Source organism: Ammospiza caudacuta, chromosome 1 (assembly GCF_027887145.1).
Source record: "Ammospiza caudacuta isolate bAmmCau1 chromosome 1, bAmmCau1.pri, whole genome shotgun sequence".
Taxonomy (NCBI): domain Eukaryota; kingdom Metazoa; phylum Chordata; class Aves; order Passeriformes; family Passerellidae; genus Ammospiza; species Ammospiza caudacuta.
The window spans coordinates 151031526-151050801 of NC_080593.1; the positions used below are offsets into that span (position 1 = coordinate 151031526).

At 38.0% G+C, this 19276-nt stretch overlaps 1 protein-coding gene across 2 annotated transcripts in view; it reads right to left on the bottom strand.

The window, feature by feature from the left end:
- PTK2 (protein tyrosine kinase 2) overlaps positions 1 to 19276 on the bottom strand; it is a 151602-nt gene that overhangs the window by 24971 nt on the left and 107355 nt on the right. Inside the window, exons 17-25 of one of the 2 annotated variants that reach the window (XM_058802084.1) lie at positions 15706 to 15762; positions 14337 to 14357; positions 13196 to 13293; positions 10465 to 10549; positions 7972 to 8072; positions 6585 to 6700; positions 5656 to 5756; positions 4684 to 4773; positions 3234 to 3438 (exon numbers count right to left, since the gene is read on the bottom strand). In XM_058802084.1, the coding sequence (XP_058658067.1) occupies positions 3234 to 3438; positions 4684 to 4773; positions 5656 to 5756; positions 6585 to 6700; positions 7972 to 8072; positions 10465 to 10549; positions 13196 to 13293; positions 14337 to 14357; positions 15706 to 15762 (874 nt within the window). The remainder of the gene's footprint in view (positions 1 to 3233; positions 3439 to 4683; positions 4774 to 5655; positions 5757 to 6584; positions 6701 to 7971; positions 8073 to 10464; positions 10550 to 13195; positions 13294 to 14336; positions 14358 to 15705; positions 15763 to 19276) is intronic. The other variant, XM_058802075.1, reaches the window with a different exon arrangement.

Genomic DNA, 19276 nt, shown 5'->3' on the forward strand with positions numbered 1-19276 from the left:
TTTTGTTAGAATGCCATAAAAGAAGACTCAAACTGCCCTCACCCATACCAATTTTCATTTATAAGCAACATTTCAGGATCTACATCAAATGCAGTAACAAAAAGACTCAGGTCCAGCTCTCATCAGTTAATTATCTCACTGTTGTCATAAAACCAGACTTTAAAAGCATAGTATCTGTCTCTTTTGTCCCCACATTCATTTCAGAGCTGTTACAATGTGACCTGCAGCCCCAGGACACCAGTGGGGTGAAACACTCTGTAAAATCTGTGACCTGCAATGGGACACAGTGACACTGTCACCTCTGCTATGACACAACTGCTCCTTGTTTTGCTATTTGTAGCAAAGGTACTTTAAACAAAATTTGTTCCAAGACACAGTGAAAAATGTGATGAAATGACATTAATTTGAAAATTTAAAATTAAAATCCTTTTATATTATTTACCATTTACATATTATTTACCATTTATATTATTTATATTATTTTGCAAGACAAAAAAATCTCTTCTACACAAAACCAGCAAGGCAACACACACTTCCCAATTTTAAAAAACCCTATATTTTAATTCTGACCAAGTCAGAATTGCAAGAGTAGCAGGGTAGCACCTCACTGCCCTGACCTAATCTGACTTTTAACCCCCCTCCACCAGTTGAAAAGGGGACTTGGAATGCAATGATAAATTACATTTGGAAATCCACAATCCACCCATTTGTTTCTGTGTTTGCTGGGAACACTGACTCAACCACATCCACTTCAGACATATCAAATGCTATAAAATTACTACTCTAATAACAGTACTTAAATTCATATGTAGCAACAAATAACAGTGCATAAATTGTGCAGAAATCAGCACCTTTGCCTTGCACAATCTGCTGCAAATTCAGTTTGGGTAAAGCAGCTGTTACTATGAAACAGAAAAGCACGAAATAACAGAGAGCATGTGAAATGCTTATGCTCCCATCTATGCTATTCCAGATGCAGAAGATTTTTCCCAAAGCCATGAATTTTTTTTTTTCATTAAACCAGAGAGGAATGAATGCTGCAGTGCTGTATCTGGCTCCAAAGAAACATCCAGCCCGCTCTCAGCTTGAAGAGACTGCTCTGGACAGCATCCAGAACGAGCAGCAGCAACACCACAGGGAAAGGCCACCAGGGAAATAGATTGTTTTTGCAAGTTCATGGGAATTTGAGTTCTGAAACCAAATCCTGCCTGAGACTGCCTCATCATCAGGGAATTGGCAACATTTCCAGTGAGAGGCTGGCTCTGTCTGGAGCAGCAAAAGCAGCCCTAAGGAAAACCATGCTGCCTAAATTTGGGAGATAAAGGTCACTGGTTTGGTGGGGCAGAAAGTTCTATGCTTTGGTGGGAACAGAGTGAAAACTGGATTTTAGGGTTGCAGTGGTCCCAGGAGAGAGGCTGCCCTGTAAACAAAGCTTCAATTGTCCCAGCACGAGCAGAGGAGCCAACACCCCTCCACAGTGGGCGCACTTTCCATGCAGAATGAGATGGAAGAGGTGCTTGGAGGTCTCAGCTCTCATCTCCTGCTGAAGCTGGGCTGGCTCCCTGCTCAGCAAGGGCCAGGTGCTCTGAGCCTTTTCCAGTCCAAATCTCAATGTCTGCCAGCACGGAAATTCCAGAGTCTTTCTGGGTGACCTGTTTCAGAGCTCACCCAAGCACACTGGGAAACATTCTGATGTGTAACCAATGAGCCCCTGCCTTGCTGCATGCCCTGAGTGCTGGTTCTGAGGAGAGCCAGGCTCTTGGGCACACTCTGGATTTACTCATCCTCTTTCCTTCCTGGTGAAATACTCTCCCTGCTTGGCTTTCCAAACCACAGCCATCTTCCAGTCACTCTTTAAAGGGCTTCATTCTCATCTGTGCCAACCAGCTTTAAGTTAACAACCTGGCTGCAAATTATCAATCATCCTGTACTTTCAGAGCCAAAAAGAGACAAAAAGCAACTGAATTGCCAATTTCCACCTATTACCCAAATCACACAACTGTGTCACATCTTTTTCTTGCAGTCCCTGACATTCCTCCCTTTGTGTTAAATCCACAGAGTCAAGAGGATGGGAAGTTATCTGTGAGAAGGGTCAAGCCTTTCCTTACTTCGACAAATAATTAGTCTACACAGGAATTCCCAGAGTAACAGATGGTGGAACTGTGTGAAATGTTAAGAATTAAGAAAAAACTTTCTTCCACTTGTCCACACATCAGCTCTGAGATAACATCATAATTACATTCAAATTGTCTCTCATTTAACCACCAGTGAATTATCTTAAACCATCAACATTCAGTGACAGCAAAAACATAATACTATGAAAATAAAACATGCCACAAAGCACAACTTTGAAACAAAACCTGTAGTCAAAGCAAAGAATTCAACAGCGAATTACAAGAATTCCCAGTGTGGATTGTCAGTGAGCAAAACCTAAGTGTTACTCAAAGCTTGCACTGACTTATGCATAACACATCCTGAGCAGTCATGAAATCCAAAAGTCACAACATTTGTGACCCAATTTGGTCACAAATATCAAATGTGCCTGCACATTATCTCAGTGATGTTTCAAAGCTTAAATATCCCTCCCAGTTTGGGGCTGGTGAAATCACTGGAATACATTACTGCAGAATAAACTAAGGTGTGAATTTAGACTGGTCTGCAAGGTGTGTGCTCACACTCATTCCAAGATAAACATAAAGGTAGTTTATATCCTGGTTTACAAAGGGCAAAGGAATTTCTGTCTATGATATTGCATTTACTGCAGGCTCTGCAATTGCCCTGTGACAGCTCTGACTGTGCAACTATTGTGCTACATGTCAAGAAAGTAACTTCCAACAGCACTAACCTGATGCTTCATTTATTTAAGATATATCTCTGCCCCAGAAGCCCACAGCAGGTTTGTTTAGATAATCACTCTAAATTCTTTTTCCCTCCTTCCCCAAGGATTGTAACTAAAATTATAAACAAATTGCAAGTAAAACGTGGAGTTTTTCTTGGGAGAGAAAGGAGGTGATTCATATTTCCAGTTATTTAAATTTACTGCCTAATCTCATTTTCTCTACCAGATAAAGCCCAGTTTTCCCAAAGACCAGCAACAACCTGGCCATTTGAAGATAAAAACTCCAAACACCGTGCCTCGGATTTTCCACAGAACCAAAACACCGTAACAGAAGATAAAGTGAAAAGAAATATTTCTGAACAAAGCAAATGACCTCTCAGAAGTCAAACCCTACCTGAGTTGTGCTTTAAGTTCAGTAAACCTGGGTCTCCTGCTGGGGTCGTAGGCCCAGCACTTGGTCATAAGGCTGTAGAGGGTGGGAGGGCAGTTTGGAGGCATTGGGAGCCGCTCACCGTTCTCGATCCGCCCAATCACATCATTGTTCTTCACTCCCTGGAAGGGCTTTACCCCGTGCATGAGGATCTCCCACATACACACACCTGAGGGACACACACAAAACCACCTTTTCTTCACTGTCAGCAAACAATCAGAGCTGCCCAAAGAGAAGCAAGCCCTAGTTTTGTACTAATAATGCAATTTCTTCCAAAATATATAACCAGGGACTTGGTTTGGACTTACCTGCAGCAGGATCACACACACAGCACCAGCCTCACCTACTGATGAGGCACAGTGACCCACAGCTGCCTCACACAGTCTTTTACCTGCCCTAAACCACTGCTTGCTCATATTCAAATCTCCTCTCTTATAAGGTAGAATGTGTTTGCTTTTCCCTCTGACTCCTTCTTCCTGCTCTGACATGTAGAGTGCATTTTCACTTTGAGGGTTTTTAGGGTTGGCATTGATCCACATTTTTTTGTGCTGAAAACGTGTAATAAACCAATTTCTATTGAAACGGCATTAGAAGAATGTGGTCTGTCACTTTAGAATTGGCCAAAATGTTCCATAGGCTTCATTTTTCCAACTCTGACAATAGTGGAGTTTTCTTTAAACTATTACAAAGCCTTCACTTAAAAACAGTCAAATTTTAAATTGAACTCTCACTTCATTATCCTGCTCTTATTTCAAGTGTCATCACTTTTGTGTTCTGTCTGTACAGGCCAGCAGTCAGGACCAGTTGGAGCACAGGACATCAGATTATTATAAAATGTTGTATATTTGGGAAAAAAGATCAAGGTTTCAGGACATGTCTATTTACCCTTGTATTTAAGGAGCTTCTGGTTGTATTTTTTAAGAGGCCAGCAGCTATGAAAGACAAATTAATTCTTTTAATTTAGCATTTTTTTAAAGAATCTAGCATTAAAGATCTGGAAATTTGGTATCTCATGGGATGTTTGCACATTAAGCAAGGAAATGTATATCAACATAAAGGAAAAGTCAAAATGCAACAGAGAAACAGCAAATGACAATGGTATAACACAAAAAAACCAAACCAAACCCAACAGACAAAAATAATCTCTGTCATAACTATGAGCTAATTTCCTTGCACTTTCATTTCTGCCAGCTTCTTACCAGAGGTAAAAAATTCATACAAATTCAGGCTTGTTGAACAGGAAAAGGAAAGAAAAATACAGAGGTGGAAAACATGCTGGAAGAAACTGGATTTTCAGAATGCACAGTAAAAACTGTGACAAATATTTGGATATTATTCATTTATAGCAGTCAAAATCAACACTGGGCTTGTCCAAGACGACACAAAGAACCCTCCCCACTTGGTTTTCACTTACCAAACATCCACACATCGCTAGCTGAGGTAAACCGTCGGAAATTGATGGACTCTGGAGCCATCCATTTGATGGGTAATTTTCCTTTGGAAGCTACAGGGAAGGCAAGAGAGGGCAGATTGTTATCCCCACTACAGAGCTCAAAAATAGATTCTGTTCCCAGTGAAATAATTCACAGGCAAAACCAATCTCCAGTGAAGTACTTCAAATATTGATATATAAGCTGTTTGGCTTTACATGAAATGGAAAATGAACCAACAAAACCCAAAATAATAATAATTACCCCCCAAACCTCCCTTAAAGACCCCAATAACAAACCCCAAAACACACCAAGAAATGATCATGTCAAAATTATTTCCCCTCTTAGCAATTAAAAAGATAAAAAGTAGCTCAGCAAAGTGAGACAAATAAAATGAGGAAACACAACAGAGTGTAAGGGGACAGATAATGGATAATTTAAAAGACATGAAACCAGAAAAATATTAAAGATGAGATTTATGTAGTCATGGTTTAATAATATAAACCAGCTTTGGAATGCTACTGTTTGGCACCCAATATGCAATCTTTATTTTCCTGCTGCATTTCCCATCTCTCAGCACTGCAGGACATCTCTCAGCTGCTGGAGACATCAAAGCTCAGGATTCCACCCAAAATGGGGCAAAAGTAGCCTTCAAAGGTAGTTTGGTACTGAATCTCCCTAGTCCAGTGGCATCTGAATATGCAGCATGCAGTGACAACACAAACTCAGCATTCATCTGAATCTACATGTGAATTTGATCATCTTTGCACCTTAAATCACACCTTGTGATCCTTCTTCTTAAGCACACATAGCAATTTACTGCCATTAATTAAGTATTGAATAACTTGCCTTTTTATACAAATGCACCAGCTAGACCAAGGAAATCTGGTTAATTCCTCAGCAATGTGAGAAGCAAGTGTGTTTTCACTGCAAGAAGGCCCCAGAGGTGCCCTCACCTTTGTAGTAAGTACTGTCTTCCATGTATCGGGACAATCCAAAGTCACCCAGTTTCACACAGTCAGTGGTAGACACCAGCACATTTCTAGCAGCAATATCCCTGCCAAACAGAAGAAACAATATTTCTAGTAACTTCAAAACATGAAGTGGTGAAGTATCATCACCTGAAGAAAATTTATCTCCTGCCTTGCAAAGGTAAGCAACTGGTTTAGGATTGCAGTCCTGTAGGTTTCCTAGTAAGGAGCTCAAGTTCTCATTGCAGAAAACAACAAGATCCTTCCTGAGCCTCCTTTTCTCACCCATTGTTATTTACATGTTTTAACATAAATATCTACATATCTATGCACAGCTATTACTTTACATGCAAGTGTTTGCTTATACATTACTACAACATATATAGAATTACATAGCCAGTATTTAAACACAAGGGAATTGCTTAAGTTTAAAATTACTTCTACTTCATAACTGGAGTTTTGTGAACTCTTAGTTGCACACAATAAGAAGGTGAAGCCAGTCTCTTCTCATTAAAAACTCATGTTCATATTCAAGGAAGTAAAATTCAAAACACACCATGAAGGAAATTTAGGTTCATTTTCTGGTTAAGCAAGTACTTGTATTTTATAAATATTTTATTTCCATTCCTCTTTACTTAAGAAGCCATCTGCCCTTGTTTTGCTTTTCTAGATTTGAATGATTACAGTTGACTCACAGCTTGAAAAAATACTGTAACCACAAAGCAACAACTGAAAATGATTCCGATTGAAATCTGGCACCAGCTCCAAGTCAATCCAGGAGTGAACCAGCAGGTGTCACCCTTGAAAAGGGTGTCATTTCATGGAAACCTCTGCAAAAATGACACTCCCTAAAATGTTATGAGCAGTGACATATAAAAAGAGACAGGTAGGGATAAATATTTATGAAATCTTACCTATGTACAAATCTTTTGCTCTCCAAGTAGGCAAGAGCTGTGCTAAGCTGGTAAGCATAGAGTATCAGAGAGGCCAGGTCCAAGCTGTACTTCCTTACTTGCAAGAACGACCTCAGCTTTTTGCACCAAGGAGAAAAAAAGAGAAAGAAATTAGGACAAGAAAATAACAAAGCTGAAAAAGGCATATTTCAAATTGTGAAGTTTACATGAGTATCAATGGGCATGACTTCCTTGCCTTAAAGGCTGGATGAGGAAAAGAAAACCACTTCCCATCAAGAATTGTGACTGCAGTAGAATTCAAGCACAGTTTTTCTACATGAAAACTGTTAAACTAAAAAATAACTGTAATTTTGTGCATTCTTTCAGTCTCTTTTTGAAAAGCATCTGCTGTTGCTGTTCCAGAGTGAAGCACTCTTGGACTTTTTGGTTTTTTCTACCCTTGAGTGCAGCCTCAATTTATGGCCTAAATCACTTCAGAACTGAACAGAACCTGGCCAACCCAAACACAGATTGATCAGTATTGTTTTAGGAGCATTCATGTTAATAATTAGTTTTAACCTATATGTGCTAAAACAACTGTATTTAGCTCAGAGTGGCCAATGTGAGTACAGAATATTTGTCAGCTCTATTCCCAGTATAAGGCAGGCAGAACATACTGGAAGGTGGCATTAGAGTGTCCTTATGGATCAAAACAAGGCTTTGAAAAGTGATTTGAACGCTGGAAAGGAAATCTATTCACAGAAAATTACATCTCCACTATAGGTTTTTCTATCTATCCCTGCTATTTTATTTTGGAGTTTGATAATTGCAATGACAATCATATAATGTTGTATGAAATATCACTGCAGCTCACATTTTCAGAAACGTGGCTCAAAGAAAACAAATTGATTATAGAAAGTGAGATCTCGTTTTCTTTAAAGCATTCATCCAAAAAACATAATAATGAGGGAAGTCATCTTATCTAGAGCCCCTGCTGCAGATATCAGGAAAAAAAAAAAAAACAACATAAGAAATTCAAATTTCAAGGGAAAATGCAGCATTACTCAGGAAGAATAAAGGATGTACAGTTTACTTCTGGAAGGTATGTTTGCAAATGCTGTTTAACTGATTATCACATTATCATCATCTTGACAAAGGTCATGCTCTCACTCTGGATCTGCAATTGAATGTTCTGAAAACTCTGACTAAATCACTCTGGAATGAGGTGATGCAGTTCCCCCGGTGGAGGAGAAGGTCAAAAGCTGCCACTCCTGTTTCTGAGTCCATAACCCTGCAAAGGAGTATGATATCATGCTTGATAGCATGTGTTAGTACTGTGAAGTGTTTTTTCAGCCTTTTCTGGGAGCTAAAAGAGAGGAGAGCAGAGCTGCACGAGGATTTCTCCTACCTCTCCAAGTGTACAGAGCTCCATGATTATCCAGACTGGGTTTTCTGTGATAACCCCAATGAGCTTCACAATGTGGGGGTGATCAAACTGACGCATTGTTACTGAAAGGAAAGCAAATAATTCAGTGCATCACATAAAACCTTTCTTAAAAATAAAAAACCCCTGTTGGTTAAGCATTTAGCCCATGAGCAGAGAAGATAATCATAGACTTTAAAGAACTGTTGCAAGCAGTGATTTCTGGTCATTCCATGTGCTGAGGGCAGGTAGAAACAAACACTGATTGCTTGAGCTGTGCTGTTCTGCACTCACAAAAATGCAAACTGCTGTGGAAGGTGCCAGTCAGGTCAGGCTCTGCCTCTCAGCCCTGGATCTGGTTATGGCCATAACCTAAGTTTATAAAACAACCTTTAAACCAGTGCACAACCAGTTAATCTGTGCCTTTCTACTGGAAGAGGAGGTAAAAAGAGTCTGTATAATTCAATTACTGGAAAAAACATGCTTGCCAGATTATGATATGGACAAAAATCTTATTTAATCATTACATCATTTTATGTCCCATGGAGCTAATTTCAGTCCTGGCAGCACAGCCACAGTATGTTTTATGCAGTATGACACATGAATCACAGAATCATAGAATGGTTTGGGTTGGAAGGGACCATCAAGACCAACCAGTTCCAATTCCCCTACCTTGGGGCAGGGGACACCTTCCACCTTGCAGGCCCCAAGCCCCATCCATCCTGGTGCTGAACACCTCCAAGGATGGGGCAGCCACAGCTTCTCTGGGCAACCTGTGCCAGGGTATCACCACCCTCCTCACAGAATTTATCCTAAAATCAAATTTAACCTGCCCTCCTTCAGGTAAACCCATCACCCCTGGTCCTATCCCTGCCTTCCCTGATAAAGAGTCCTGCCTCAAGTTAGGCAAGAATAAATCCCATTTTCTTCTGTTTTACACAAACCACAAACTAAAACCAGGAGGTGTTTCTGTATTTATAGTCTGATAAGCTCTGAACTCTCTACTTCTGGATACACAGTAACCCCCCCAAAAAAATCCTTGGGTAACTGTGTTTACAAGACCAAAAATTATACAGTTTAGTAACATATCTTCCTGACAAGAAACTTTATGGGAGATAATATATTCTTCAAAATATTACTGTTATGAATAATACAGGGAAAATGGCAATAAAGTAAACATCCCTATCATTGGCATAGCTTAGGGAATAAATAACATGAAATGTCATACAGGCAATAACAGCTGCTAAATCTTTTCAGCATTGAAACTCCACCATAGGCAAACCTCAAAATATCTTAATATTCTTAATAGTAAAATATTAGGAAAGAAATGTATTAATTCAGTGAACTAAGCAACTGTTCTGAGCAAATTTGCAGTCTGAACACAAGACAAAGGCAACAGATGGGAATTAGAATGAAAAAGAGGAAGAAGAAATGGCAAAACTATTAAATCAAAATTGAAAAGTATTATTTATGTGTCGACTACAGCAGCATTTCCTAATCTGTCAAACTTGAAGCGTAATAAGGAGCATTCAATGAACAATTATTTTCTACACTGCCAGGAGACAGCAGCCTACCTTGTGACTGCTGAGTTATTACTGTAAGCAATGGTATTTACTGTTCCAACAGATAGAAATGCAATTGAAAAAATTACAGTAATTTACAAAAAAATATGACATTCAAAAATGAGAATCCATTAGCTATTAACACAGGTCTTCTGAAGGAGTTGAAAAAACTCCTTGAATAAAGGAATAGTGAATAAAATATATTGTAACATCTGACTGCAACCAATTACTTTACTGATAAAATACAATACATTTACAACATTTAGAGGTATACAACAGCAGGGGATAATAGGCAAAAATTAAGGCCTAAGTGCCATATCTTAATTTGCTTGCAAAATCAAACAACAGAGGAATCAGTAACTTTAATATTCTTTTAAAAGTTTCTGTTCCTATTCACCCCAGCAAAAAGCTTTCCTCCACACATGAAATGTGTTTCTTGGAGAATGCAACAGTTGTGGGCAATTATTTAGAAAAATGGCCTATTCTGGCATAGATCTTAATTCTGAATTTTCAGAGCAGATCTCTGTTAGATCATTTCTAGCAAGGACAACTACCTGATCTTCCAAAGCAATAAAGTGGAGAAGGTGCTGTGGTTTTTAAAAATTCATTTAAGGAAAAAGAAGGAAATAGAGGATCACAGGATCACATCAAATGTTCCAAAATTGGTTCTAAAACCCTACAGGAGCCAGACATCACCACTCAATTTGGAAAATCAAAGAACCCACATCCAGTCACACACATGGGCCATGCAAGGATGTAGAGCAGTCCCCTGGCACATACTGTAGGAGGGGAAAACATCAGGGTATATATTACTGAAATATTTACATCAGTGTAAGAATTTTCTGGCATAGGTGGCCACAGTCTTTGCAAGGAGAAGTTACAGAAATGATCCCAAAAGAAGTTGCTTCATACTCACAGGCTTCTTGTAAGAATTTTTCTCTAACACTGTCTGAAGTGCAGTTTTTACATGTTTTGATTGCAACAGCCATAGCTGGATTTTCCTGAAAAATATTATTGAGAAATAGCTGAAATACAAACCACCAAAACCAGCCCACTAAAAGCCGGCCCTTAGAAGTCTGGTAAAACTACTTTGGAAAAAATTACTATTAAAAAAAATAACTTTAGCTGAGAAATTACATGTTGAAAGCTTCTGTGTTAAAATACCACTATAATCAAGACAACTTGCATACAACATTTACATCTAATGTGTCTTGAAAATATTTAATGTGTGTTAAACTGTTGAAAAATTATGACAAAAGATGGTAAGTTTAACTGAATAGTACTGAAACTTTTTGTGCTATTGAGGAAGGTAAACTCTTGACAATATTTAGCAAAAATAGAGTAAAGAAAGAGATATGTGCCTAAAAACCACACTTGGCTTATACAAGCAAGCAACCCAGAAAGCCAAATGAAAGACTTTTTGTGGCTTTTTCACAGCAAAGACTGGCTGTAGATGTGAGCCCAGACTAAAAAGGAAAGTAAAACAAAGATTTTTACACATTATCTTCACAGTCAGTCAGATCAAGGCTTTAACACCAGGTTCAATTGAACCACATGTATTGAAAATCAAAATCTTATCTGAATATCCAAAAATGAGAAGTTATTGATGGCTTGAGAGCAGCTGAAGTGTTTTAAAACTAAGTTTCTACACTGGAATGGGCTTATTCAAGAGGCTGAATGTCCTCCTTCCAAGTGGGAAACTGGGAATTGTCCATTGTTAAATGAGCAGTTTACAAATGAACCTTTCCTCAAAATGCTACAGCACTGATGAATATCCTCATCCAATTTTTAAGGCCAGTAGGAAATGAAGATTCAGAATTATGTTCCATCTCTGCTCATGCTTGGTCTATTTTAAATCTGTTTACAGACAAAGATTACCAGAATTAGAATAGTATTTCTATTTTGCAGGATAAAGTATCTTATTTTCAAAGTTGCTCACAAAAGAGATCTTCAAGTTGACTTTGCAGGAAAATATTGATCTGATCCTTTTCTCACACATCAAACGCCAGTAAACTAACTGAAAAAGCTGATGGTAAATCATGATTTTATTATTCCCTTATGAAATCAGGATTGAACAATCAGCCTGGGGATGAGACCTCTGGATGCCTGCCAGACCCATCCCTCTCCTGTGTTAAACATCAAGGTATTGAAATATCCTTTAACCAACAGGGGCATCAAAGGGAAGAATCTGAGTGTCTGAAAACAGCAAAGAGATTTTGAAGAATAATTGTTGGAAAAGGTCTGATATTGGGGGTTTGTTGACCTTTTGGTTTTGGATAAGGAGACAAACCAGAGAGAATGTATCAGACTGGACACATTTTCTGTACTGAGCAGGGAATGGTTTTTTAAATGACACTTTGGGATTAATTCCACAGTTAACCAGCCTTTAAAGACAATCTGGGATTCCTGGGATTGTTAAAACTGAGCAATAGGATGCTATAAACCCATTTTCCATTCAGCACCCTACACCTGAGGCTGGCTGCGACCCTTCAGGAATACCTGGGAGAGGTGGATGCTGAATCAGGACTTTGCAGGTGCAATGAACAGGGATAAACGGAATTTTTGAGATTCAGCTTTGAGCTAGCAGAACAAAAGGCAAGGAATATCCCTTATATTTTTGCACTCAAGCTGAACATATAAAGGGTACACTACCATGTTATTAGAACTAATCTTACATTGATTTTAAGATTTCTTCCCAGAGTGTAAGTTACACTCTGTGACCAGAACATTAAAATTTAATGACATCACTGTTCTGTTTCACTTTCACATATCCCAGTGTCCTAAATGAAGTACATTCTTATCAATAAAATAAATCCACAGGTGGTTGTTTAAAAACCTCAACAAAGAATGCCTGAGTAAAATCCAACATTTTCAAAACAACAGCCCATAAGAAAATGGTCTTTAATTAGTTTTACAGAGCTCTAGACTTATCCATCATCCACCAAGTGAGTGAACCACTATTCCTTGGTACTCCTGTTAACTTGGACAGAATGAAATAAAAAATAAGAATCTCTCTCAATGCAAATTATAACAGATGTGCTTTCTAAATAAGGTATCAGATCAGACCTCAAACTTGCCTGAAACAGAACATTTATCCTTATTTGCTTAATTATTGCACTGAAGATTATTTAACCCACGCAGCCCAGGACCCTAACCAGCTGTTGCTGAAGTTAGAACTATATTATTGTCCACAAGAATTATTGCATAATCTATCAAAATTCCAACAGTTTCTTCAAATATGAAATATATATTTTATTAGGGGTCTTTGTTGAAATTAACTTTTTTTTGCAGCTTTCTCTTACTATTTTACACCATTTTTTTGGTCTATTTGAACTGAAATCTTGGTCTTTGTAGAAAAACTCATGAGCACACAAGTCCCTGGTTTCACTGAGGTGACTCTTGTGCTTTGGGATTTTGCTGGATCAGTGTCCAAGTATTTTGTATTTTATTTCAGGAAAACTTAAGGAACTTTATTAGGAACTTATGAATTTTATTAGGCTTTGCTGTGAGAGAGACAGCAAGACTGTCACTGGACCAAATTTTTATTTGTTCTGGAAGACTCAGACCAAGACCTCTATGGAATACTCTAATTTTTTTTAACCTAGCAGAGTTTTATTGCTAATTTTGCTTTGAGAAGTGAGGCTTACCGGGCTCATGTAAACTCCTTGGTGCACATCTCCAAACTGTCCTTCCCCAATGCAGCGCCCCAGCTCAATCCTCTCCCTTTGAATTTCATAATCTCTGGCTACAAGAATATAATGCACTTGAAATATTAAGTTTCTGCTGAAGGGCAAGGAAATAATCCACAAGACACAAAACTCAAAGTAAGTCACTCGAATGTCTCACATATGAAAAACTAAGATTAACATTTGCTGCACACCAACCTCTAGAGATGCTGCACACACACAGTGGAGACCTCTCAAACCTCTCAGTTTGAACCAAAGCAACAGGAAAAGAACTGTGAGATTGTTAATTTAATTACAATGCACTTATTTCAGTGCAATAAGTATAATTAAATCCTTTTTAATTACAGCTGGTGAAAGACAAAGCACACAAACAGTTTAAGGCAACACCAATGATGTTAAACTCAGCACACATCCCTTTGGCTGTTTAAGAGGACTCCACCATGTGCTGGTTTAGATTTTGGAACCATCAAAAAAGCCCAGAGAACTTTTAAAGAGGTAACTGCAAGAAAAAAATACAGGAACAAGAGGATGGCAAATAAAGACAAAATGAAAGAGCAGAATTTTGAGTGCACTACACCTCTGCCATTGTAACTGAAGTAAAATTGAGATGTTTGGTGGCCTTATGCAATTTTGTTAATGTCACAGTTTAATAGGCTGAGAATAATACTGATAAAAATGGGTCAGCACTTCAGCAAAACATGTAATCAATTGCAATTGAATGATTTCATTTGCAATTTAATTTCTAGCAGACATGGAAAAATCTTCCAGGAATAGCAGAAAAGCATGCACAGTATATGTTTTCACCTCTACTTGAATTATGCAGAGAAAAAATCATAACCAACCAGCTTAGAACTTCATAACCTTGACTTTGACATCATTAACACTACAGAAGTAATGTCATGTAGAGCTGGCTAACAAGGTGATAAATGCCTTTTTCATCTCTTTTTTTAAAGTACTGCATTTTCCTCTTTAAAATCCCAAAGCTAATTGGTTTAACTATAAATAAATAATGTTTATTAAATGAAAGTGAATAGTAAGCTTTAAAATTCCACATCATTCCAAACTGCAAGCATACAGGGATGGGTAAAGGGTCTCCTGTTACCTTCATCTATTCCATAGCTTTCTGCAGTGCAATTAAGAGAAAAATCAAATGCTTACTTAGATAGAGCTTCTTAAAATCAAAACAGGACAAACATTTTTCAACATAAGAGAAAAAAAGAAGAAATATACTGATGCAATTTAAAGTTTACATTAGAAGTCACAGGTCTATTTTTGTGATCTTTACTGACTCAGTCCTTTGGGAGCTGAACACTTGAGTCCCCTTCAATCCAGCAAAGCACTTAATGAATTTCCCTCCACAGCCCATCTCATGGGTTTTGCATTGAAGCCATCTTCAAGTGTTCAGCACAGCCAGGGCTGGGCCCACAAGTAATTACTGCCATGAGAATTTAAATAAAAAGGTTGGGGGGGTGGGGAGGAATAAATTACACAAAGTTAATTTGTTAACAAAAATAAAGGATATAATTTATCAGTATGTTTTGAACCTGAAACTATGTTAAAACAATATGTAGTCACTTAACTGCAAGATATTAAAAATGCTCAGTTTATTTCTGGAAAACATATATTCTTGCTTTTCAAATACTGATGTTCAAATATATATATATGTTTTGTAAACATATATTCTTGCTTTTCAAAGGTTTTCCACAGCTGTGGAAACAATGCTGTGAACACTGAAGTGATCATGAACCATTCTGCCCCATGGAGAGCTCAGAAATCTGCACAAGTTCATGGTCCTTCAGCAGATTGTGGCCCCAGCACAGCACCATCCTCCCCTCTCACACTGACCAAACCTGATGCTTTTGGCAGGATTCTGCACCAATGGATTGTCTGCTTCCAGAGAAATCCTTGGTGGCCCAAATGCAACTGGAATTTCCCAGATGCAGCTTTTAAAATCAGAATATTGGACTTTCATGTTAAATGACTTGACAGTTTAGGATTGTATCATAATTCAAACAAGCTGTAACACAAAATCCTTGTGGTGGCTACAGCACCACTGTTTTTACTTCAAAGATGAAGAGTCAGCAGAACTTTGAATTTCTATTTTTGTTCTTGCAGTCTTTCATCTTTAACAAAATTGCATGTGGTAGAGTTGAGTGTTCCTTTCTCATGGAACTGGAGAGCACCAGATCTGTCACAGAGCAAGGTGAGATACTGACAAACAGCAATCCACACAGCTTGCCACACTGCTCTCATCACAGAGACCTTATCCAGTCTTTAAGTGTTATGTTCAGCATCACAATCAAAAAAAATTCTGCATTTTGAGACAAAAAAAAAACTTTACTGTGAAATCACAGCAGGAAAGCAGAACATTTTCTTTGCACATTTATTAAATAAGGCTGAAATATTTTAGTTCCTGCTAAACCAAGGAAACTTTTCGATAGGAAATTTCCCACGTTAACCATGGCACTTACTTGAGGGCATTGTGTAAGTGTCTTCTTCATCTATAATCTCTGCATAGTCATCAGTCTCTGCAAAGGGAGGAATTGAAGAGTTTCGGGAAGAGCAGATGAAAACAATTCCAGAACAACAACTCCAATGTACCAAGGCTGGTATGTCCCAAATCCCAAGCTCAGCATTGCTGGGTCACATTTAATACAGCATGACTAAAACTTGCTCATGCATAATTCATGATATGATAATGACCTCAGTGCCAACTGCATTACATCACAGAGATGCACTCAACAAAGAAGAAAAGGAAGATTCGTTTGTGTTCAAAAAAGTTCAAGTTTTGCAATTGAGACCCATCTAAACTGTTGATTTAAAATCTTTTAAACAGCAAATTCCATTGCAGTAATGAGAAAAAATTATGAACGAGTTAAATTGCTTTACCTTCAATAAACTGGCAATAACAGTTTGCTATTTTTTATGTCAAACAGGCAGAAGACACCAATGATGTTCCAGGGCAGCTTCCCCTACTGTCAATGTGGCCAGGTGAGTTATTTACCACAGAATCTTCTAGAGCACAAAGACCTTTTTAAGCCACACTCTCTTCCCCATTTTTCTTACAATTTTCCTTGTTTAGTGGAAATTCACCACTAGTTTTGCTGTCAGGACTCAAGATTTCATGGACAGGTTTTGGAAACAACTCCCTAAAATTTTCAGAAGAATGACAGCGCACTTCTTCATCTGTTTTAAAATTGCAATTTTTACATCATCTGTTCTCATAATGGTTTAAATGGTGTCAAGTCCTATCAGAAGGTCCTTCCCTTGTCCTAAAGAACTTCCAGTGTGTGGAGGTCATTTCCTAAAGGTCAGATCAACTCCTCCAGGGGTTTTAAAGCCAGTCCACAACAGTGGGTTCATTTTTTACTTCAAGGCTGTCAAATTCTACTCACCACAAAGAGAGGTTCTCAAAACTGAGTAATTTCCAAACCTATTGTGCAGTTTTTGTGGTTAATTTGAGTTGATCACGCACTGGAAAGCCTCTGGAAGTGATGATTTCCTCCCCCTTTTCCCCCATCTGCCCTGGAGCACATGGATACATCCCTGCAGCTGCCTGGCCTCATTCCAGAGCCTTGGCTTGGACTGGGACAGCCACAGTGAGTGGGAAGAAGGATGGGATGGACCCTGAGCTGAACCCAGCCCTGAAACCAGAGCCAGGCTCATCAGTATTTCACACACAGACAAGCAAGAGGCTCAGTTTTCAGGCAAACTGAATATTCAACAATTAGGAAAGTACAGGTTGCCTATAACCTTTGAAGTTCAACCTACTTCAGGGAGTAAGTGTAATTTTATGATCCTAGTTTCTTACTCTTTAAATAAAGTTAAAGCTGTTTTTTTCTTTTGAACTCCTGTAGGAATACACCAGGTAAAAGCAGAATTGAGACATTCCATGTAGTTTTAAATTTTGTTAGGCAATTTCTATTTGGGACATAGCAAAACACAATCATCTAATTAAAATGCAATAAATTCTAAAGACAGTGCACAATTCTGAACAGGCAGGACACTCCAGAAGCACTTATCTCTTTCTTGGTATTTTATTTTCTTTCCTACATTACAAACTAATGTTTTTGTAAAAATAAGCCTTTGTAAAAATAAGCCTTTGATTTTAAAAATAAGCTTTAAAAAAATCCCCAACATGATGGAGACAAATCACTCTGATTTCCTCCAATATTGTGATAGGATTTTGTTGAAGATATCAGAAAGTTCTTTATGTTAGAAACTTGACTGGATAAAAAATATTGTAAACACATCTAAGAAAATTTTTTGAAGCCTGGAAACCAAACTGGTGCCACTTAAAGGACCCCAAACACTTTTCACACTAGGTTACAGAATCCTGCTTTCAGAACGTGATCAATGGCAGGGCTTGTTCATCTCTCTATTTTAAATTAATGAGTTAATTCATACTAAAAGCATTCTCAGAGCAGCACAGAGCACTTTACATGCTTTTGATACATTGCCCAAAACCATCATGAAACCAGAAGTCTTCATAATCAATCCAAATAAATTAAATGTACACAATTAACTACACAAACATTTCTTGTTCCACATTTAACAATCTGGAGAGAAATATATAAAAAAATAATTCCTATGTATGTCTGGCATTGGTTTTGGGAATTAGAGGAAAATTCAGTCCAGGCTGTGCTCAAAGTGGTCTGGAACAAAGAGAATTGACCTCCTCAGAGGGGCTTGGGCCCAGCATTCATGGCAGACTGAGAATGTCACCAAATTGCCAGAACTGTGTCTGCTAAGAGATTCCAGAACCTCCACTGAGCCTGAAGCAAATCTGAGCTGGGCAGGGCTCTCCAGGCTGCTCCACAAAGGAGGATGTGTCACAGCACCCTCAAGAGCTGAACACATCCTGGGATACCAGATGTCCTTGGTAAGTCTAGAAAAACTCAGATTTAGTAAGGGGGCTCATCATGCTGCCCTCCTGCACTTTTTAAACCCAGCAGCATCACTTGCTATGATTCCTGGAGATGGCAAAATGAACAAGTTGCTTTCAGGAAAAGGTAGTGGTGATCACTCACATGAATAAGCCAATCTGAGCTTTACTGAATCTAAATTCATTTATTAAATGTAGAGAGAAACATCCAAGGGTATTAAATCCATAATAGTTAATCCAGGACCTTAGGCACACATTTGAACTTCTCTTTTTCATAATTTATCCCATTTATCAGAGCTTGTAATTTATAAAAGAAGGCAAGTTTCAATAAAAAACTATGTAGGGGGTAGTATCTGAAATATAATTTTTAAATTTATGGCAGAAAAAATGTCCTTTTGATGTTTAAGAAAAGGAAGAAAATGGTGTGGTATTATCTTTAGCTTATATCTGAAGGGAAAGAGATGAAAAGTTAATAAACTTCCTTCATATTTTACTGAAAGGAAGGTCACAAGACACGATCTCTACTTCCTCTTATCACCCTCCTTTGCATATTGCTTTTATGCCCTTTGTGACTCCTACTTAGAAGAATAAAGGTACACACTACCAGTAGCAGCAGTTTGATTCCTTCCCAATATCAGATGGAAATCCTTTAGAAAAATAGCCAAAAATCTCTTAAAAAATCAAACCCCAACTTCTTTTAAGAAGAAAAAAGACTTTAAAAGTCTTCAGAAGTGAAATATTTTGTAGTAAGTTTCAAAGCTTTTAAAAGGAAACCCCAAACATTAAAACCTGTCTTTAAAATTATTAGTTTGAATAGCTGAAACCTGGTTAATATTCATGTATTCAATCTACATTAATCTATCTTGTACAGCTTCTTTTAATGCAAGGAGCACTTTGATGCCTTTAAAGCATTCCTCAGTAGACTCATTTCTCAGGTGTTACACCCACTGATCTCACCCACTGACCAGATTAATGATAATGTAACCATTTCAATCAAACTGGACACTTGCAAATCTCTAAACCTTCTTTGCATCATGCCACAAGTCTCATTGCAAACACATGCACCACCACATCCCTGTGTTTGAAATAGAATTTTTCCTTTTCCAATTCCAGTTTAGCAGACAGCATTAGTTGCACAGCCTGTAAAGTACAATATT